At 35.8% G+C, this 23,433-nt stretch overlaps 2 protein-coding genes and 1 long non-coding RNA gene across 8 annotated transcripts; 2 read left to right on the top strand and 1 right to left on the bottom strand.

The window, feature by feature from the left end:
- Positions 1-686: 686 nt before the first annotated feature.
- On the top strand, positions 687-8,197 carry LOC135839198 (uncharacterized). Of its 3 annotated transcripts, XM_065355110.1 has the most exons (7): positions 1,674-2,368; positions 2,451-2,587; positions 5,765-5,832; positions 6,341-6,376; positions 6,517-6,646; positions 7,521-7,572; positions 7,671-8,197. In XM_065355110.1, exons 2-7 carry the CDS (start codon positions 2,467-2,469, stop codon positions 7,957-7,959), a joined length of 696 nt encoding a protein of 231 aa, XP_065211182.1. In that variant the 5' UTR covers positions 1,674-2,368; positions 2,451-2,466; the 3' UTR covers positions 7,960-8,197. The 3 variants fall into 3 exon arrangements, with proteins under 3 accessions (XP_065211183.1, XP_065211182.1, XP_065211181.1); XM_065355111.1 differs by lacking the exons at positions 1,674-2,368; positions 2,451-2,587 and adding an exon at positions 687-785; XM_065355109.1 differs by lacking the exon at positions 1,674-2,368 and having other exon boundaries at positions 2,376-2,587.
- A 1,301-nt stretch (positions 8,198-9,498) lies between these two features.
- Positions 9,499-12,442, top strand: LOC135839199 (uncharacterized). 4 transcript variants are annotated; one of them, XM_065355115.1, is made up of 6 exons: positions 9,499-9,709; positions 9,821-9,930; positions 10,671-10,785; positions 11,047-11,109; positions 11,768-11,830; positions 11,959-12,442. In XM_065355115.1, the coding sequence occupies exons 3-6, from the start codon at positions 10,723-10,725 to the stop codon at positions 12,166-12,168; spliced, it is 399 nt and encodes a 132-aa protein (XP_065211187.1). In that variant the 5' UTR covers positions 9,499-9,709; positions 9,821-9,930; positions 10,671-10,722; the 3' UTR covers positions 12,169-12,442. The 4 variants fall into 4 exon arrangements, with proteins under 4 accessions (XP_065211187.1, XP_065211186.1, XP_065211185.1 ...); XM_065355114.1 differs by having other exon boundaries at positions 9,826-9,930; XM_065355113.1 differs by lacking the exon at positions 9,821-9,930 and having other exon boundaries at positions 9,501-9,709.
- Positions 12,443-15,797: 3,355 nt separating this feature from the next.
- LOC135839200 (uncharacterized) lies at positions 15,798-18,538 on the bottom strand. The gene is made up of 2 exons (XR_010557559.1): positions 17,800-18,538; positions 15,798-17,119 (listed from the first exon to the last, which is right to left on the bottom strand). It is a non-coding gene; the product is annotated as an uncharacterized LOC135839200 (long non-coding RNA).
- Between the last annotated feature and the right edge of the window lie 4,895 nt (positions 18,539-23,433).

Consider the following 23,433-nt stretch of genomic DNA (forward strand, 5'->3'; position numbering starts at 1 on the left):
GCAAATTGCTAGCGTTGTTCTCTCTCATGGTATACTTTGCTACTCTTAGATAAAGTATGTAGTCAATCTGAATATAAGCTCAAGGTAGTATTTTGTATGATAGTAAGAAGAGTGCTACTACTCTACTTACTCTGGCACACCTCACTAGAGCTATGCTAGCGGTGAGCTAGCGTAGGAGGTCAGTTGCCTATTTTTGGATATTGGAGAACTACCTTGACCTGATTGAAAACACCTCCTAGTATTTTTAAAAGTTAATTAGTAAAAATAATTTTCCTGATAATCAAACTTTTCCTGCGCTAGCAAAATGCTAGCCTCATGCTAGCAAATTTTACGCTAGCACGAATGGTGCCGGAATTTGAGACACTTTTTTTAAAAATGCTAGCAAATCAGTCGCGATTTAGTCGCATTTACGTAGTAGAATTGCAAGCAAAGTGCTAACAAAATGCTAGCTTTTCGCTACCTTTATGCTAGCTATACCCTAGCTGTTTGTGCTCAATTCTGCTACGCTAATGCGACCTAATCACTACTGATTTGCTAGCATTTTTAAAAAAAGTGTCTCAAATTCCGGCACCATTCGTGCTAGCGTAAAATTTGCTAGCATTTGGTCAACTGGGAGGTATGCGCATAACTACTTAAGTAAGTAAATTTTCATTATATACCTACATTTAGTACCTACTTGAAACAGTTTGACTGTAAGTCGTTAGATAAGTTTAATTTGGTATAATTTTCTTTGGAGTTTGTTGTTATAGAAACAGTACGGGGTGTAAATTTATCATTTCAAGGAAGTGAGTACCCCGTTGGTAGAGGTAAGGAAATAGGTAACTGATTTCCTACTAGCCATGTCAAATAGCAGAAAAAAATTGGAGTACCCAAACATAATTGCAACTGAAGGTTTTTGTTGGCGAAATATTGTTTAGGGTAATGTGGTGAACAATCATACTAAAATCCTTCCTGGAGCTACCCCCCCCCACAGTGGATCAAAACCCTTCAAAATCAGTTTTTTGTCAAAAACTCTTTAAATACCTTATAGGTATCGACTTTTGAGTAAAATGAGCTTAGTGATTGTTTCATCTTATCCGATGAGCTGCCGACCAACTCCCTAGACCGAATGGGGGGAAGTAAACCCAAGGGAATGGGATTCTTTTAGGAGGTAGAGTTGACCCGTGGAGTGGGAAGGGTCAAAGTTGAAAATTACGGAAAAGTATTTTTTTTTGGAGAGGCATAATATGGCCCCAGATGAATGAAAATGGTTCAGAATCATACCATTGGGTGCACTCGAAGTAAGAGAACCTCGAAAGGGTTAATGAAGACAGTAGTGAATCTCCGATAGGTACTCGCCTAGTTCTGAATCTTAAAATGCCATAGGTACTCGTATTTGCAAAAAAACTGCTGTAGTTTTCGAGATATTAACGCTTTGGTCTACCCAATACTTTTTGTTGAGATTTTGTAAGTTAGCAACGTGTAACTCATTCAAAGCCTACAGATTAAATGTTCACCAACCCACAAATTCTCAAAAAAAAAGTACAACTTGTAGTATGTATGCTGTTCAGGGAGTATTTCCTACAATTTTTTGAAAAGTCCTCGTGGCGTCGTTGTAGTGCGAGAAAAAGTAAACTTTTATTTCCTCTAAGGGGGAAGAAAAGTTATTTCTTTAAGAATTTAGAGCAGTGCACCTACCTAACAGACCGCGTACCTATCCGCTATGGCATGTATAGGGACGTTGTTAGGTAGGGATTCGTTAGCTATAATTATGGCTTACGACGCGATGGCTCTACGTGTCAAAATTTAGTCTACGTACGTCGCTTACGAGTGCATGTACGTAGCTCACAGGGTTACCTATCCGCTAGCTACGGAATAGGGAATCCGACCTTGTACCTACACCTTTTGGGTAGGTATGGAGTGAGGGTGCTCCTGTCTCTCGGATGCTTTCGTGCCCGGTACCGAGGGGTATAGGACTGGTAGGGTAGCGCTGGGATAATCCCACTCATTATTAATTATTTTTGTTTGCTTTTTGTTCCTTATTTTTTGCCTTTTTGTTCCTTTGTTTTGACCCATATATTGTCTTGTTTTATTCCTGAAATATATGGGATTTACCAGTGCTTAAAAAGTACTTCCGTTTTTTTTATTTCACCGAAAAGCGAATGGCGAGGCGGTGATTCGCCAGACATTCGCGAAGCTACTAGATAGCTAGGTCTTCCCTTGGGATTGTCTTTAGTCAACCTAAGGGTTGTTTTAAATGCGTGTAAGATGGTATTTTAGGGCTTGTCTAAGGACAGAGGACTTGATTTATTTTTTCTTGCAGGTCATCGTTAGGATTTTTTTGGTCAATTTCGGGTCAATAATGTAAAATTTGTCCTGAGTGACTGGGGTAGGTACATCTATTCCAGAAAGATCTCAAATTAGATGCTCTCACTTTACCTAAAATCATTTTCAATTTTTCTACTCTTCAGCTCCATTTGGATAATCATGAAATTTTTGTCAGTTGCTTTGGTGTACACCTTTTGGCTAGCTTGCGCTCTTGCCGGTCCAGGTCTTTACTGGAGCACAAAAGAAATTCAAAGATGCATCAACATTTCAGGACAGGAAAGTACGTAATATATTTTCAACGTACCTAGCTATACCTACCCCACACCTCCCTACACAAAAAAGATCAGTGTTTTTGATGGGTATTACGTAGGTATTTAATATACAGATAGGGTAGATCACCAAAAAAAAAAAATAGTGCTCATTTGGATCAAGTTTACAGGGGATGGTATTTTTTGAGTTGGAAAGCCACCAGAAAAAATTTAGGCCTACAAGACCAACGAGAGATTTACGGGGTTTCAAAGTAGTGTTATTTTCGAAAAAATATATGTTTTTTTGACGTGTGTAGGTATACCCTCTGAACGTGGGGTAAAATTTCGGAAACAGTTCTAAAAAGGTGCAATGAAAGTTTTTACTTCCCCCTAAACCATCGCCGAATCGATTTGAGACCACTTTTGGCCCCCAACTGGGCGTTCAAAAGTTGACAAGTTTAGAAATTTGAGAGTAAAGCATAAGTCTTGCAATTTTTCAATTGTAAAACCAGCTCGAGCTCTCGCTCTCCATAGTAATTTTCAAAAATGTTGGCAGCTCTCCGATAGGAAATTTTCGACAATTTTTTCGTGTAGAATTCTATCAGTATTTTCACAATAAATGTTTGGGTGGTAGCGCGTGCCGTTTTGTAAGTAAGTAAGTAAGTATGTATGTTTTAAAAATTAGAAATTTCAAATTCCCCAACTTCTCAACTTTTGAACGCTCAGTTGGGAACTAGAAGTGATTTCGAATCGAGTCGACAATTGTTCAGAAGTGATGTAAAAACTCAAATAGAATCTTATTAGAGATGTTTCTGAACATTGTTCCGACTCCCACTGGTTTTGGGGCCCAAATAATTCTGGTGGCTTTCCAACTCAAAAGATACCGCCCCTTGTGAATTTGGTCCAAATCCGTTGTAGTGGTAGGTTGTGCGCCCGCAGCTTTCACCATAAGTGGAAGATGTGAACCTGTGTAACGAATCGCGCAGCTCTATTAGCGGCGCAATCTATTGACCTACGAGGGTCATTCAATAAGTAAGTTTCCCTATGTTGGGAAACATTGAAAAAATCATCAAAACGGGTTGGGAAAAAAATATGATACACTTGAGGGAATTTCCAATTTTTCTATGCAATCGCCGTCGCATTCCAAGCATTTGCTGTACCGGTACAGCAGCTTTTCTATCCCCACGTGGTACACTGAAAGAAATAGGTAAACAGTAATAATTACATTAAAACGATGCACTCAGTGCATTAAAACGCGGTAATTTTGGTACAGGAATGAAACGCATTAATCAGTACATAAGTATTTAAACAAGTAACTATTACACAGTAGTGTGGTAACCATTGCATCGCCTTTATTCAACAATTTATTTAAAAAGTGAGGTTAGGTACTATCAATTTCAAGTATCTCCGCATATCTAAATAATTCTCACTGCAACGAATTTTTCAAGACCTAATTTATCTACGAAAACTTTCCTACCTAACTGGGATTCGAACCTGTGACCTTTTGTTCCTAACTACCTGCACTTAATGGTATGGCCACGAGTAGCTAGAATATTTGATTTAGGCCCTCCCAAGTATTTATAGGTTTATCAGTGTTTGGGAATGCTTACCTACCAGTTATTGATGCATTGATACATTGATTTACAAAAACGATGTACTGCGTACTGCGCTAACAGTACTCACTACATTCTCATACAGAGAAACTTAGTGATGCAATAAATCCATCCTGGTGATGTACTCATTCCATTATTTGATGCATTCTCTGATTTAAACTAAGTATGTACCTAATCATTCAATCAAAATGAGGTAATTTAAAAATTACTGTACTGTGCAGTAACCATTACATCAATTTTGGGACTGAATGAAGCTTTTTGAAAATCATTTCTTTCAGTGAATGGTTCTGCCGCCAACTTCTCAGAAGTAGTTGCACGATGCTCTTGAGTTGTGTTGTGTTTTTGAATCATTCCCCTTCAAATTTGACCTTCAGGTGACAGAAAAAGTGGAAATCCGATAGGGCAAGATCTGGTGAATGTGTAGGACTTTGAAAAACTTCTCAATTTAATTTTTTGAGGAGGTCTTGAGCGGCACAAGCAGTATGAGGAGCTGTTTTGGCATCCATCTGGCACAAATCTCACACATTTCAAGCTGATTGTGGATATCAGTATGACTCCAGCCCACAGACATATCAATTGAATGTTCTTCATTCAATATCCCTTGGATATCACCCACAGTGACTCGACAATTCTCGTTGAGGATGACACAAACAGCTGTAATCAAGTTGTTATTGATGGAGTCAGATGGGTGGCCAGAGCGCTTCAAATCATGCCTTTCTTTTCTCCCCTCCTGGAAGAGTTTCGCCCATTGGTGAATCATCTGGATGCTCCTAACATGTTTACCATACACTCCTTTAACATTTCTGTGAATTTTCCACCACATTTTTACCAAGAGTGCACAATAAACGGACTGAACTTCGCATTTCACACTTGGCGGCACGTTGTAGTGGCAGGTTGATAGTTTTTGTACCACAGCTTCCGTCATATTGAAGCTACCAAGTTGAAATTTTTACAGTTGTGCCAAAACACCCTCAGAAACATTCCCTCGCAAACAGAATGAATTTTGCATGATTAGTTTCCGAGAACAAAAATAGGGAAACTTACTTATTGAATGACCCTCGTAGTTCTTGTAGATGCTACATACGGAGTCAGCTACGAGTGCCACAGCAGTACAATTAAGCTTAGCTTTCGCATGAACACAAATGCCCGGCGTAGCCGATGGGTAGTTTCATATTAGGCAGTTAGGCACTTGTTTAACTTTCTGTAGTAGCCGTTTCGATACTCCTTGTTTAATTTATCTCGCGCAGTGTCACCTTTAGTTAATTTAAGCCTACCATTTGAGTGCAGCTGTTAATACTCGCGATTAAACAAGTTGCGCACGTACAGTGTCTGAATATTCTTTATTTGTTAGCGCTAGCGTTCCCATTCGTGAACATGCGTAGCTGCTCTGACAGCCATAACAAGAGAAGTTACTCGACTCTCACTCACATCGGAGTAAGCTCAACAAAGGTAGCTTCTCCGATACATGTAGCATTTTCTACCCACAAGAGTAAACTGGTTTCTCCAGTACCCGTTACACCGTGATACTTTTTTTCGCAGTCCATCCAAATCACACATAATTAGGTTTAGGTAAGCAACTTCATTATTATTTTTCAGATCCTGAAATGAAAATATGGCGTTCTATAATAGGTGGTACAAGAGTTGAACCCAGCCGCGAGGAAAAAGTATGTTCTTCGTCATTCCAATAACCTAGACACATATTATTAAAACTAAGTGAGATTCATTTTTTTAAATTGAAATTATTATGAAAAAACCAGCAAATCTTCAATATTATTTTTTCATCAAGAATTTTATATTTTCGAATCATTTGCTTGCAGCCAATGTTGAGACTATTTAAAATTACCTACCGACATATTTTAACCAACAGTTTTCAATCTAGAATCGAAGCTTGCTTCTGGTTCAAATTTTGCAAAATTGACAAAATAAAGTATGTAAACTGACGTACCTGGTCAGTAAATTCGACACAAAATTATAATTGATCTTGGTAGGTAGAGGTGCCTAATTCAGAGTGCATGTGTATACTAATGTAGGTTAAGTAGGTATACCTAGGTATCGATTTACGAGTATAGTATCAGAAATCCAATTTTTCTATCAATTTTGTACGTATGCAGTATAGGTACGTATACCTACCATACATAAATATATATAATTTCTTGATGATGTATTTTACAGTGCTCTTTGAACTGCCGTCTCCAAAATAATGAATTTGTAAGTATAATACATTATACAAACATCTTTATTAGGTACATCCTTATTAAGTAAGTACATCGTTTAACATTATGATTCGTCATTTTCAAGATTTATACCAACTAAAACGTGTTGTTTTCTTGTTTTTGTTATTCATGCAGTTTGACCATGACGGTAACCTTCGAAACGGTTCAGAATATTTTAGAAAACTCTTGGAACAATTCCCAACAATTGTAAAACACAGTGATGTACTGATGGCTCAAGTATTCCAGACCGTCAGATCGGCCAAAGGTATGGGTTCAAGTTAAATATTGTCACTGATAGAATGATTTGGTATCAAAAACACCCATTGAAATTTCTGTCAAAGGACGTTTGCACGCGTTTCTAAAAATTACCTAAAAATTCATACAGCCCATTTGCGCGTGCACCTGTGAAAAATTGTACCTGCACCTCGATTTTAATATGCCATTTGTGCGTGTTTATGCTAAGAATTATCAAAATTGTGGATCTCCAAAAAAAAAAGGTCAACGAATTTTGATCCAATTCAGCAGAGACCTTCATTTTGAGTTGAAAGCTTTTCAGAAATTTTTTTAGCTCCAGAGGTGCCCACAGAGAAGAGAAATTGCCTTTCATGGAAGCGGCATTTTCAAAAAAATCTTGGTTTTTTCGTTCCTGACGCTACCCGCAACCTGTTTTGGGAAAAATGCCCCAGCCCCAAATAAAAGAATTTTAAATACTGTGTCTATTCATGCTGTTGCCGTCAAAACTAATAAAGACTACTTTTAGAGCTCTACTGAGCGCGATTGAAAATTGATTGCTGTATTTATGGATAGTGTTTTAAAAATGTTTTCTTCTCAAATATTTCGCATTAGCAAAAATACTTATTGACAGATATCACCATTTCTGAAACTGGGAAAATATTCTGGAATGGAGTGGTGGAAATTTTTTGGTTACTACTGCTAATTTCAAAAAATCGAAAAAACTTACATGAGAAAGGGGTACCTACTTATAGACAAAACAATCTAGATATGTACATATGCCCGGAACTTCATAACCAGTATGTTCTTTCTTGGTAGGTCTAGGTGCCTTAAAATATTCACACAATATTCAATTTCTTTTACAATCTGTGTAGTGTGTACCTCTACCTAATTTTTTTTTCACGCAGCTATTAATGACAAATGCGAAAGAGCTTTCGTAATTCATACCGAAATAGACTGGTAAGTTGAAATAAAGTTTGAAACGTTTTTCACTGTCAAAAGAAACCTATCTGGCTATCTCATGAATTTTGCATGTTACCTATTAATTGTAATTTCAGGAGTATTCAAACGTTGCGAATGGCGAGCGGAATAGGAAACGTTACTGGTATCAAAGATAATACTATCAACATCTTAGAGAACCGACAAAACCTCGATCAAGAGATATCGCAACAACGTGAACAATACTTCGGATTTTTCGATGCTTTGACAAGCGAAGAAGCGAAATGGTGGAGCGAGGGGTTTAATATCTCCGCTTCAGCTTTTTGCAAATTGTCAAAAGCTATGAAAACTCTGAACTGGAAATATAATTCGATATGGCACTCATCACCCTCGACCGCAGGATGCTAGAAATTGAAATACTATTATTTGAAACAGAAAAATCGATAAGGTTACAATTTATTCTTCTTGTTTTCTTCAAGATTTTTTCATCATGTATTTTCATTGAAAATTTTTTAACACAATAATTCAAAAAAATGTTGCGTATTTTTATGCAAATTTATTGCATGATGAGGTAGGTAAATTATGATATTTGGTCCTCAAAGTGAAAATACCAACAAAAAGTTGAATAAAGTATGAACAGAAACAATGAGCTGTCAACTGAGTTTGTATTTGTGTTGATAAGTAACGTGATAATCTGATGATAACAGAAGGATGAAAAATCAATTTTTCTATCCTTGACATTTTTAAAAGTTTTAGCAAATATTTCCCGGGAAAGTACAACACGTCTGTCTGGGTGAAAACTTTGAAAAATTCGTAATTCAAGAACTCAAAAAGAGAACTATGTACCTAAAACATACTTATGATGTTCAAAAATTATTTAGGCTTTACAGAATTTCCTACAAATTTTTTTTTGGGGGGGGGGGAGAGACATTTTCTTCATCTGTTTACAACTTTTTAAACTGAATTTGCATTGGTCACTGATTTTGTATCTTTTATTGCGCAAGATTACAACTTGATTAAAAGTTTGCGAAATTGAAAGTAGGGAGATATTCTATTGGTACAGACTTCGCAAATATTTTCAGAACACAACACATTTTTGGAACTACCTACGCGAACTGTCTCCAAGGATATTTTATTTTACAATTATTTTGTCTGACTTCTGAAAACATGAAAAACGTTGCGATAAGTTCTATAGATTTGTGTGACATTTAAAACTTAGGAGAACATGTCTGATTTCTGAAATTTATGTTTATATTAAAGTGGAAATTGAGATGAGGTATCAAGTCTGACTTTTGAAAAATTGAAAAAAAAACAATAATGAATTTGCTATAATGTCAAACATTAAAAAATTCGATATTTTTCAGCCATTATATTTTGTTATTAGGAATATTCTAATCATGGAGTTGACTGAAGCAAAAAATATAATTATCCGTGTTTTAAAACATTGCTGGGAGGGGAGCAAAAACATATCCATCAGTTGAAACTTCTCTGAAAGAGGAGGTTTTACCTCAACTTTTAAGAATTATTTTTAACCCTTTTCAATTCAAGTACCTAGATAAACTTCGGAACTTACAAACATCATTTTTTCATGTTTCAAAGAATTTTGCAATTAAATTAATTTTTTGTATAACCTTACGTTATGTATGTATGTACTTATTAACATTGTTTCAGGAAATTTACTTTTTTAATACACATTTCCACATGAAATATACGACATTTACCTAATCCCAGAAATAACCATTGCGATTGACATAATAGGTAAGTCAAAAATGTATCGCCATGAAAATTAATTAAATTGAAACAACTGCGCCGTGTAATTTATTCGCACAATGTATTCAGTAAGGACTTGAGATGAATTTCATCACTTACAAAAAGTACATGTATAATAAACCAAAAATAAATTGGATTTCAAAAATATTCCGAATAATTGCTGGTTAACCGAGCCTTGAAAATTGATTAGATTTTAACAACTATCCTGCGAAAATTATTTGCACTGTGCGTGTACTTATAGGTATCTATAGGTGGAATTTCATCGCCTATGGTATAATGTGCTTCAAACAATAATTGAACTAAGTAGGAGTCGTTATATTAGTCACATTTGGAAGGTACAATTTTCTACAAAGTTATAGTAGAAACGTTGATTCATCAACTCCAGTCGGTAAGTACCTATTGTGAAATCACTAATTGTTTAGGTATCTGCAGCTGATCTAGACATCGAAATGTTACACACGGCTTCATAATCTTTCAACGTTTTTTTCCTTCTCGAAAGAACAGCTGGAGAGGCCATGAACAACATCAAATACAACTGATGGACATTTGAACGATATTCGCCTTCAAAAACCTAACGAACGACGCGTTTCATTTTCAAATTCATTGGAGGTATCCCTCTTCGTTCTCGTTTCGGACACTAGGGAGGAGAGCGAGAGGGATAACTATACCCAGTGTGGAGTTCGAAAAGACAATAAGCTAATATTTTTGAACTTGACGTCTTTGAAACAGTTATAATTGATTTATATGTATGTACTTACCGCTTGAATTTTCATCTTTGTGGCTGTTATATGCATATTGAAAATGTACGGGTTCTAGAGGGGTCCAAAGGTATCAAAATTACAATTTTTGCACATTTTGTCTCCTGTCAAAAAAAAAAAAAAAAAAATGCCCTTTACTAGTTAACAGTAGGTACCTAAAATAGTGTTTATCATCATATTACTAGTAAGCAGCAAGCGTCATCCGCCAAAAAGTTATTGGGTTCGTCTTCTAATAGGCCTAATTAAATGTCAGTAATTCTCAGAAAAAATTAGTAAACAAAACTGTGATGAGGTTGAATTGCAAGCAAGTGGTTACCTAACTATTTATTAGTCAGGTAAGAGTATCTAATTTTTTCAACGACCGTAGTTAATTCTAATGTTTTTTCTTAAAGGCGTGTGATATTTCAAATACTTAGGTATTATGTAGGTACGACTGTACGAGTAGCTAAGCTATTCCATACCATAGTCAATTACTAGCAGTCTTATTTTTGTACTTGAAATTGATGAAATTCACGGATATTTACTTACACCTATATTATTGTATGTATGTATTTAATCTGTAGTTGTACCTACCTTCCTAATGGGTTTCAGATAAGTACATATCCTCCACTCACAATTCTTTGTACAGCAGCAGAAGAAAAAAATGTATAAAATTACGACTTTTGCGATCAGCTTATTGATTGCCTGCGTTGCGGTAATTCCAGTGGTAAGTTGAACTTTTGTGTGCCGATCAAATGTCAATATATATTCAAAGTTGGATATGGGTATGGTAGGTGAAGGATGAACCAAAACTAAGGAGTCCAATAATTGGAAAAGAAAAAACTCTCTCCTAATGCATTACAAATAAGGAGAGAGTTTTTTCTTTTCCAATTATGGGTATGGTGACTTTTAAGTTTAGTGACCAAAGCATACCCGTATTCGTATTAGTATCAAAATCAAAGAACGTACATCGATGTCTTTGTTGCAGATCGAAATCCATAGTAGAACAGTCTACAAAGATGAAAACAACAAAGATCGCCTTACAGAAAAGGTGAGCAATTATTCAGGGAAATAGTACATACTTTTGAGATCGAATCATATGCAGAGAGAAAATTTTATTCAACTTCAAGACTCTTCCGATTAATTAAAAATTCATGCTTTACGCGTGAATTTTCATCAGTTATGTGATGTATCAATATTAGGGCGACTCATGCTCTCCCTGCCAGACTTTCACAACAATAGTTAGGTACTGAAAGCAATCATAGCTACTTTTCTGATTTTAGTACATCACTTTGTTATATATACTTTTAAAAAATTGGGAAAATTCAGATACAATTTTTAAATTATGCAATACTTACGCTTGGAGAGTGAAAAAATTGATAAAAACAAAAATTAAAAATGGAATAATGAAATTGATTCGTGACCATCAAAAGAATTCGGATGATACAGTTCACAACCGCGTGGTACTGCGGTATGAATTATCAACTACCTACGGGATAACATGTTTGTTCGAGTTTAAGACTGGTTTGTTCTGTGACAGTTCACCTCAGTCAATGCGGCACAACTGGTCAAAATATTCATTACAATTAAATTTGGGAGTGAAGATTTGATCTTATGAGTGCAGAATTTTAAGTAACCCAATGCGTGCCTGTAATCGTATTTTATCTTTTATCTTAAAATCGAAGCAAACATCGATGTCTTTGTTACAGACCAGGCGTTGGTTTGGAAACTGCAGCGAGTTTACTGGAGACTGGTTCTACCCTAGTTTTGTAGTAAGTGACAACTTCATATGTACAATAAGAGTGATTCTATATGGGGGACGGTACTGTTGATAATGCAGAGAGATGATTTGTACAACTTTTTTGATGAACGGTAAATTCATACTTTACTCATTTTTCAGTGTGTAGAGAAATTTCCAAATGGAACAATTTCACGATTTGCAAATGCAACAGCGGTATATCGAGATGGACGCTTATATGATCTTACAAAAAATGAAACAATAATACGTATGACAGGGGTGATTGCAAAATTGCAAAATAAACGAGCTTTGTACAAAAAATTTATTCGGGATTTACTCAAAAGACCGTTTACAACACCGCGTTATATGTAAAACCATATCCATGCTTGAAAACTTTCTTGGGTGAGAAGACTTTACCCTATTTTTCATTTCATTTCATTACATTTAAATTGTAGGTAGGTATAGGTATGCCATTTGATTATAGTTATTATAGCGTATAATCTTAATCCAATTTAATTACATACTACCTATGCTGTTTCTAAAAATTACTACACATAGTTCTGATTGTTGATAATATTATAGTAAAGCGTTTTGCTGACATGTAAGATCGTTGGAAATAAAATATATCTCATCGTAAGTAAATAAACATACCACTCATAATATTAATGTAATTAAGGAACAGTTTTATATAGGAGTACGTTACACTCGTTCAGGTTCCCAAATTCTAAAGCTCTTTAATGCAAGTATGGAAAAAGATTATGCTCTTAAGAAAGTCATAGCATTTTACGTATGTGATACGTACTGCGCATGGCAGGTTGGTGTCGTCACGCGGTGAAGCAACCAATGAGGTGCAACGTGGTAAAGTGTGACAGATTTGATGCGTGCGCAGTATATACCTAAAACTTACGTAAAATCCTATGACTTTCTTAAGAGCATAATCTATTTCCATACTTGTATTAAAGAGCTTTACAAAATTCATGTTAATCAGGGAATTTCCAGCAGTCGTTAGGCAAAATAAAATACGTTTGGTATCGGGGGAGGGCGAAGTTTCATTACAGGTAAAATTATACCTACCTACCTACCTACCTACCCACCTACCTATAGATATGTACAGTACCCAACCGCAAAGATGGGGCGATTCAAATCGTGGATCAATTTTGAACCTGATTCAAAACTAAAATGAATTGTGAAAATTGAATCCGATTCACAACTGTAGCTGAATCACAGTGTCGCGATTCAATTTTTTGGAATTCACCAATTTTTCAAATTTCGTCTCTTCCAGAAGTGTTTTTATGATAGGTACAAATACGCCTTACCAATTTTTTTGAGCACTTTGCACGGTTCATTTTGACAATTGAAAACACAAATTTTCAGCTAAACTACAGCATGAAGTCGACTGCAGGTAGATTTCAAGTCGCTTTGGAGCCTTCAGCGATCTTTTGGAAATTACTGGAGCCTCCAGAAGATTTTTCAAAGCTCGAAATCTCAGACATATCCTGGATATGTCTGTTTTTGAAACTAAGACAATTTGCACATGTCTGTGTTTCAAACTAAGGCAAAACTTTGAGCGCGTTTTTACCCTTTTACGTACTTACTATATTGAAAATAACAGACCTCGGCAATGAAAAGAGCGTTAAAAATCCTATAAGAATCAATATCTAACTCGATTTTTGTAGAAGTGGCGTTTGTCTAACTTTGTAACCAACCTCCTCATATAGATATGGTATCCATTACTTTGAAAGAAAATGCATTGATGACAAAAGAAGAAGAAGAAGAAGAAGAAGAAGGAATATGTATTTAATATCAAGAGTGTCTATATTTATATTGCAGAAAATATCTTCGTAAAAATCAGCAAATAATTCACATTTTTTGTGGTTCGTAGTCCCCGATTTGTTATTATGAGTTAGTGGAGGTAATATCGTTGGTTTGTTGAGAAGACTTCTAGTATGATTCCATAAAGAAGAATTGGGCAATAGGCTCTCAAGATATCTTTGGTAGTTGGCATGTCGATATTCTTCCAATCTTTTCCATACATTATGGGTTAGATGATTCAAGCAATTTTTCAAGGAATAGTCTCTTTTTCTTTGCCATTGTCTTCTCAGGCAATTTTTTTCGAGAATGAGTCAAACAATAGGAAAAGGAAGGTTAGAATTTGTTACACTGACTTCAAAGATTGCTTTTTGAGCTTTGGAGGCTGCACAAACAATTGTTCTAGACAGAGAGTCAATTTCAGTGCTCTGTAAAATCTCTTCAGTAATAGGTGGAAGCTCTTTCAGCTCTGTTTTGAAAATAGACCAGTCAGTGGTTGTACAAGAGGAAGTACGACAAAGAATTCCATCTTTAAATGTAATTTTGGTGATTACAGGAAGATGGTCAGAATCAAAGTCTGTGATGACTGAACTTTCATGAGAATAGGGAAAATTTTTTAGAAGTGAAATATCTAAAATGTCAGCTTCATAAGAAGATTGATAGGGGTAGAAAGTCGGAACATTAGGAGCGCTGATCATCAAACCAAGATTGGAACATATATCTAGAAGCTTTGAACTGTTGATGTTAGTTGATCAGCAACCCCATAGTGTGTTTTTTGCATTAAGATCGCCAAGAATTAATGTGGGTGCAGAGGATTGTAATAATGAATAAAGTCCTTGAGTGATAACTGATAATGCAGAAGATGAATACAAAAGAAATCGTGTTACTGATCAGAGCAAAGATTTTACCTTTAGAAAATAGATAAGAGTAAGGTAAAGTGGGGTAATTCCGATATGGGGTAATTCCGATAGCAAGCCCTAGCTTTGTTGCAAAACACATTTTGGCACAAATGATGAAGAAAGTAGGTAGTTTTAGTGCTAACCTACACCCATTAATGATCAGATGGTTCATCTGCTCTGTTTTGTCAAGTCAAAATCTGAATGCCAAAATCCTTTGCCGCAAAAAACAGTGCACTTTTGAAACTCGTTTTTATCATTCAAAACTTGTTGAAGAAATCTGTTTAGAAGCTGATATTTGATGAATACGTGTTAAAGTGTTAGTACCTCTTTTGATTTTGCTTTTATACTTAATTATTTGTTTGGTGGCATTGAATTATTAAACATGTCGATCATTTTTCACACCGTGGGGTAATTCCAATAGCCCCAGCAAAATTGTCCTGCAATGTTTTTTCTCTGTTTTGATGTATTATAGTTTTAGGTGGTCGAAATTATCAAAGAAAATCCTCAAAACGAGGCAATTTTCTCTAGTTGGTCTAGTTTTCAAAAATTATGCCTCAAAAATGCATATTTGTAAAAAAATTTAATTTTTGTTCTAATGATTTAATTTACATGAAATAAAAACCTAAATATGCAATAAATGGTATATATCAACATTCTGATAACTCAACCTTCCAAAATGTTTTTTCAATTATATGTATGAAGCCTTCACACAAATCACTCTTCAATATAGTCAATGTGTAGCTGAAGGACGTAGGAATAAAGTTGTTACATCATTTTTGCCCCAAAATGCACAGGAAATCCAAAAAATGAGAAATTGCTAAAATTTTGAATTTTGCCATCGGAATTATCCCACTTTACCTTATACCTATTGACACTATGAATTCCCAGGATACTGTAGAAAATGGGTGTCTGGAATTTTTTATAATAAAATGACAATTTTTAAAAAATGTTTAGCATAATTTTGTGGATTCACCCTCACTCCGTTTGGGCAATATGTACATGTAGCTCAGTACTTGATTATCCATTTGCACAGATCGCCCATAATATCAAGCATGGTTGACGATAATTTTCATGAAAAAATGTGGGTCAGGCAGCGCTGAGTTAAGTACATCAAAATGCATTGATCATTGTTGCAAACCAATTAGTAGATATTTTATGAGTTGAGAAAAATTGTGATTTTGAATAAATACGTAGAACGAAATTTTGTCGAATTATTCATGTCTCAGTTTGAGAACATCGAGATATTTGAAAAACCTGAAAGTCAAATTACAAAGAAGGTAGGTAACACGAAGGTTCAGATTTGATATTCTTTGTTTCACATTTGAGTATATCAATACAACTATAACAACTAACTAGGTACAAGATATACATGATAAAGCTAAGGTACCTAGTTACATTATTTGTATGCCTAGTAACATGTAGTAAATTAGTAATATTTCTAAATGTTATGCAATTCATATCTTAGTGGCAGTTAGTAGGTCTATATTGCAATAGGGGAGAAACTTAAGGTGGTCACATGTCAGACCCTGAAAGAAAATCACATACAAATTCGGTTGTGTTTAGTCAAAAAAGTAGAAGTCTACTCAGTTAATTTACATTCATCTTACATTAAATAGTAGATAGTGTAATTTGATTAAAATTCGAACAAACCAACTTATTTGATTCATATTTCAGTGAGTTGAATTAACATAGAAATTGAGATGATACAAATGTTGCGTTTAATATTCAAAATATGTACATTTATGCAGGGAGTGGTAGCACAAGATGGCGAAATATAAAATACTCGTACTATGTACAAGGTACCCGAATGTTAATACACAACTGACAAAAATGTTGAATAAAATATGAATTTATTATATATGATCTAAGAAGTTCACAAAAAATCCTCCCTGTATGTTTCAGGCAGCGTTTGATAAAGTTCTTACAGCCAATCTTTGAATTTAGGTTCTTCGTTTCGCGCATCTAAACAATCGGTTTTCTTCTTCCACCATCCAGAGGGTTCTCCTCCTTCGGCTATCTCCTTCTCTGTTTATCCAGCATCTCGGCTGCCTCCCGAGCGGCTTTCTCCTTCTGCATTACCTCCCAATATTTTGCCGCCTTATCGGCTGCGTCCTTCGCCTTCTTATCGGCTTCCATCTTCTCGATTTCCTCCGAATATGCTCTCCTTTTCTTCCTTATTGCTTCCTTATCCGCTTTCATCTGTTCCCATTTCTTGACTGCCTCCATCTCGGCTTCCTTATTTTTCATTTCCTCCCAAGATGCTCCCCTCTTCCTCCTTATGGCATCCTCATCAGCTTTCTTCTGATCCCATTTCTGGGCTTCCTCCTCTAACTTTGTAAATTGTGTTTAAAAATTGTTAAAAACCCCATTAGGCAATTTCAATATATTCCCTCCCCCCCCCCACAATAAAGAAATTGGTTTGCTTTGCCCCTGGCGCGGGCCAACACTAATATGATATAATGTAGTAAGGTATACAAGTTTTACTCACTGTTGGAACTACTGCAATGTACACAACCAATAAACTGATCGTGAATGTTTCAATTTTACACATACTTAGTTATTCTTCTAATGCTTTACAAAGAATTGCGTTAAAAGGACAGGTAGGTATCTGAAAACTACAAGAAAAGTAAAGGCAGGTTAGTAAGTACTCGCATATGAATATCTACATATCGTAGCATAGGTATGTAATGTATACTACATAGAAAAATAAAAATCCAGGTAACAAAAGTTACATAAGCGATTAATTACACCTTTATTGATTATAAAATGAACGAAAAAGGTGAAAAACACTACATTCAAAAAGTTACATAATTAGGGTACACCAGAGTAAGTCAGGACATGTGCAAGCTGGGACATCTGATCTGATGTCTGAAGTTTTGCACATTCCAAAGCATTAACCAGTTGTGACTTAAAGGTACTACCCCTTCTTCATCATGCCATAAACATTTTTGAGATTCAGTTCCATTTCATAAGTTTTTGACTCAATTGTATTTTGTTATTGTTTTGAAAAGGACTTGTTCATTTTTTCGCAAAAATGGCGAAAAAATGAACGTGGAAGAACCAAAAAATTAAGGTGAAGCGCATTCAGCAGCTTTGAAAACGTTGTACATTTTTTCATTGAGAAATGCTCATTTTGAAAATTCCGCGTTTCAAACCAAACCTAACTATGTGACATGTTATTCCTTAACAAATGTAGTTGAGTAGGTATAATAAATCAGTTACCCATTTCATGTATTACCTTCCTCTTACTTACTCACTTGAGTAGAGAGTCTATGTACATTAGGTAGGTACTTACTTTTTTTGCTATAACCTCGAAGAAAATTATACAAAATGTGTTCTGTATCTTATACAACAACTCCCCGTTCAACTACATATTTTAAGCTATGACTGTAAGTGATTAAATTCCACTTGAGTAGGTTGGTACTACTCACACAGCGCAAATAAATTTCACGCGACGTTATTAAAACTTGATTAACTTTCAAGGTTCAGGTAACCAGCAATCTACTCGTATATTAGCGTATTTTAGCGAACTATTTCTGGTTCATCGTACCAATCGTAATGCTTATTTCTGGAATAAAGAATTGTATATTTTATGCGAACATGTTCGTTAAATAAGTACCTAATTTTTAGAAACAAGGTTACATGTACTTAATACCCATTCAATTCAATTCAATTATTTATTTCGTACGTTTTCAAGAAGTACTTTAATTTTTATTGCACACATGATTTACCAACTAAATAGTCCTCATTATTGTTGAAAAATTCTTCGGAAATCGAAAAAATAACGTACATACCTACTAGGTAGTATCTTACCCATCTAAGTAAAAAAGCAAGGCTCGCAACCCAGTGCCTTCAATTGTGTTCACAACATTTTGTCCAAATACATACGTATTACGTACGTACACTGAGGTATAACCTATATGTATTATGTATATACCCATGGTTCGCCTACTTCAGAGGTATTACCCAGTGTATGGCTTCAGAGGTCTTGAAAATGTGACTATTTTTTTCTGAAAGACCGCAGAAGAAAGACATTTTACTCTTGAAAGGTTTTTTCATGTAAATCAATGTAAAATTGAATGCCATGCAGGCATGCAAATTAGGGAAAAGTGTGGTAAGATTATAGATTGTGCGTCCATCAGCAGAGTTGGGAACCGAACATGTACTTCACAAACAGGAATAGAATTACCACTCTTATACAGTCTTGTCACTGTTATTGCTGGTATATTCAGATTTCAGAAGTTCCAGCTCAGATTTGATGGTACATTCATCAATGGTTGTTGGCAATCCTTCGACTGTGATGAACAACTTTTTTTCTTCAGAATTTCGAAATGTCAAGTATTTTTTGTTGCTTTGGTCGTAGATTTTGGTCAAATTACGAAAGTCATTGACATTAGTTAAGCTTATTCGTATCTTCTTATTCAGCAATTTTACTTTGAATTTGTTTCCAACAGCTTGTTTAATGATCTTTAATTCTTCGATGTAGTTTGAGAAATCAGCAAGGAAGATAGGTGGAATATTTTGATTGATTTGACCAGTTTCACAACTAGTACTTGTAGATGGTTGGTCATCATCTTTAACACTGATGGGTTGGAACTTGTTTTTCACAGTAATTAGCCTCTGCATTGAGGTCGCTGGTTTTATAATTCTTTTGGGTTTGGTAAACCCTTTGGCTAGGACCTCCTTCAACTCCATCATCAATTCAGCTTTTTTCTTTTCTGCATTTTCTGCGATTTCGTCATTACTAGGCATCGTAGAAAATCAATGTGTACAATGCGTGGAGATTGATTCTGCACATTACGAAGTACATATATTTTATGCACATCTCCATGTATTAGATCGTCACATGTGCTAGCTACCTACTAGGGGCCTAGCAGTACCTAGCTTCTGAGAGCTTCATAGGTACCTGGCGACTTACCGCCTTGTTACCTACTTTTCGGACACTCAGTGTATTTACGTATTACAACACAGACATTCATCTTAATGATAATTATCTTACAAAATAAGAAACATCTTCAGTTGTTATTTGTATTGTTTATTTATCAAGTACAAAGTAACAACTTACTCAAGCTAATTATTATACTGGCCTGTACAGTATTATGTAAGGAGAGGTGGCATTTCATGCCTTAGAAAATGCAAAGCACGATTACCGGACATTTCCCCGAATCCACTTCCCCGAAAGACATTTTCCCGAATGACAAAATCCAGAATTTTTTTATCCCGAATCCATTTTCCCGAATGCCGTGTACCCGAATCTGTAACCCGAATGTCCAAAATCCTGAATGCCCATATCCCGAATGCCTTTAACCCGAATGCATATATCCCGAACACCTACATCCCGAATGCCTAGGTGTATCCCGAATAATAGTACATTTACCATGGAAATAGAAATGATGAGGTGTAATGGTTACCTATGCCGTATAAGCACCTCATGTTACTCATATGAAAATTGAATTTTCTATTAGAAAAAAAAATAGCCGCCATCAGTGACGGGAAATTATTGTTGCAAGGGTACGTCTACGTGAAGTCAAAGAAAAGTCCAGATGGAACGAAAACGTATTGGGATTGCTGAAGAGTGAGGCTGCAAGAGTGCAAGTCAAGAGCGATAACTGCAGTTCGACGAAACAGGGAACTGCTTGTTCTCAATTTGTAAGATTAAAAAATTAAAAAAATTTTAACTCAATTTTTTTTCAATTTTCGGGTGTAGGTCTTTCGGGGAAACGGATTTGGGGAAATGGATTCGGGATAAAAAAATTCGGGATTTTGGTATTTGGGAAAACGTCTTTCGGGGAAGTGGATTCAGGGAAGTGTCCGGTTACCGCAAAGCACATCACCATGGGGAATGGGAATGATACACGGATGTGGGAAGGTCCATATATGTTACTCTTTAAGAAGAGATTTACAATAAGGATCAACAGTCGTTTTACATAATAACTCCTGGACCCGAGTCCATCTGGTCAACTCAATCAGTCTAACTGGAACCATATCTATTTCGAAATAGATCACTTGCAAATATCTTCACCAGTTCATATTTCAAAATATGACTGGGCTTACGGGACTTGTTTGACTACAAGATTTACGCAAACAGAAATAGGTAAACTATTCATCTCCGGAACACTGATATACCATAGCTTACCCACTTGACAATAGATTCGCCGGTTGAAAAGCCGGTGAAAAAGCCGGCCCAAAAATGACAGTAAATTTGCTGGTAAAAAAACGCCGGCCGTTTAAAGTGGCTGTTTATTTCATTAAAACGCCGAAAAATCTACCAAACTACAAAAAATTTTGAACCCAAGCGGGGATCGAACCCACGACTCCTGCGTGGAAGTCCAGAGCGCTCACCATTCAGCTATCACAGCAACGTTAAAATGTTTGTTTTCAAGCGGTATACATGTACCGCACTTCGTATGTACTTTCCTTTAAATTTTGTGAAAATGAGTTGTGAAACATACGTTGCGCATGTGCATTAGGGTGTCCCTTAAAAAAAAGTTTTGAATTTTTTGCGGGACCCCCCCCCCCCTAGTTTGGTTCGTATACATGAGAAAATGATGCCCAAAAATTTTTAGCCCAATCGGAGTGTATTAACCTGCCCCGCATCGCCCCTCTTGGTTAAAAAAAGGAGCGCGCCCGAGCTCCGAATCACTCCACCACGCCGCGTGGCACACGAAACGCAACGTACGGGGGTTTATACGCGACAACATCTTTCCACTTCCTATTGTTTTTGTTGGTGCTTGTAGGCCTCAGAACTTTTGTTCATAACTCCTCAGTGTCTCCCCATCACTTTTACTTGTTCATTATGCACATTCTTGCCTTTAATGCACTTTTTTGGAACTGATACTACAACATAATTATAATAAGTTGTACTTTCAAGTGATTTAGAAGAACGTGATGCATTTTGACAAGTAATTCACGAAATCAAGTCTTTTTGTGCTTATAGGCAGTTAAAATTTTTCCGCTTTCCTTCCCGCCTCCACACCCCCCCCCCCCAATCAAGAAAACAAAAATCAGAAGTGGCAATTTCAAGGAACTTTTTTTATGCAATCAAGATTTTGTTATTCTTGATAAAAATGATTACAATATGTACTTATGGGTAAATTTGAAAAAGACCAAAATATGAAAATATTTCAACACAAAAAAATGGGGTTTGAAAATAGTTCAATCGCAATTAGTTTCCATGAAAATAAAAATAAAAGTTTGTAAAAAATGCTTTTTTTCAATTTTTCAATTTTTTTTTTTGGAAAGAATTAGCGACTGGAAAAAGTATTTCTAAAAAAAAAGTAATAAAAGAAAAAAACTTGAAAAATAGTTTCCCTGAAATTATCTTGCCCAAAAATGTATTTCAGAATCAAAATAAAAGTGCTTTGTTCAGAACTGATTTTTGCTATTTCCAAATCAACAACTTTTTTTCTTCTAAGAAGAAGTAGAAAGATGTTGGCGCGTATCAACCCCCGTACGTTACGTTTCGTGTGCCACGCGCCATGGTGGAGTAATGCGGAGCTCGGGCGCGCTCCTCTTTTCAACAAAGAGGGGCGATGCGGGGCAGGTTAATATACTCCAATTTGGCTGAAAATTTTTGGGCATTATTTTCTCATGTATACGAACCAACTCAGGGGGGGTCCCGAAAAAAATTCGAATTTTTTTTTTCACTAAGTATAAATAAGGGACACCCTAATGTGCATTGTAATCAGCGAATCAACACGCGGCTGTTTCTATAAAAGTAGCCGGCGACTTTTTACTAGGGCTAACCGGCGATTCGGCAAATAAAAAAAAACTGCAATTCGCTGGCTGTTTAAGTAGCTGTTTTCTTAAAAGTAGCCGGCGTTTTTTTCACCGGCAAATTCACTGTCGTTTTTGAGCGCATTTTAAGTGGCAGTTATGCAAAAACAACCGGCGTTTCGGCTGAAATCGGCGAATTTATTGTCAAGTGGGTACACTATGGGAGTCGCCAAATGACTGATTTATCTAGTGTATCTCTTCCAACACGAAGTTGTGAGAGAATTAATCCACTAGATGTTGTATTACGGAACTATTTCTAATGTTCACTAGAGGCAGAACGAGTTTCTTTCGCTTACGCGACCGAAAATACTGTACAATCTGTCTCTACAAATGTACATGCTCCGCATCTAACACAGTACTCAGTGAAAAAATGAATTTGTTAATGGGCACCGCAAGTGCCAATTCATATCTATAGTGGGCACCACTGACCACAATGACTAAAAACCCAAATGGTACCAAAACTTATCATCTTCAACAAAGATATTCGTACTCCTTCATATGCAAGGGCACCACAACCATAAATAGTGCAGGAAAAATGGAATTCCACATGGAAAAGTATGCAGAATTTTTTTTTATGTACTGAAAACGAATTTGGTATACGCGTTTTGTCTGACTTCTGAAATTTATGTTTACGTTCGAGTGGAATTTCAAACATCAAGTTAGATTTTTGAAAATTTGAAAAAAACATTAGGCCTAATGAATAAGACGGAAAAGTATAAGTGAGTATGCACATGCAACATACTTACCAATACTCCAGATACATGAACATTCCAATCTATGAGATGAAGATCTAAATTATTTCTCGAATTGCACGAATTACACACGATTTTTACAATTCATTTTTCATTTTTTCATTTTATTGAAAAATTGCTTTGACCAATGTTCTTGATCAATTGAAAAAAAATTCTCGTGTATTCGTGTTTTTTGTCGAAAATGTCATTTTTGAGCTTTTTTGAAATTTTTATTTTCTGATATGATTTTTTTTCTAAAGCTCAACTTTTTGTAATTCCACCAATTAGGCGAGACGCCCTATCACACTCTTCAAAGCAATTCAATATTTCAGAGCATTTATGCGTTTTTCAATTTTTGTTCCTGTCGTTCGAGGTCTACTTGGGAATACTCCCATATTATTTACTCTACATTATGTTTTTTT

The sequence above is a fragment of the Planococcus citri genome, chromosome 3 (assembly GCF_950023065.1).
Source record: "Planococcus citri chromosome 3, ihPlaCitr1.1, whole genome shotgun sequence".
Lineage (NCBI taxonomy): Eukaryota > Metazoa > Arthropoda > Insecta > Hemiptera > Pseudococcidae > Planococcus > Planococcus citri.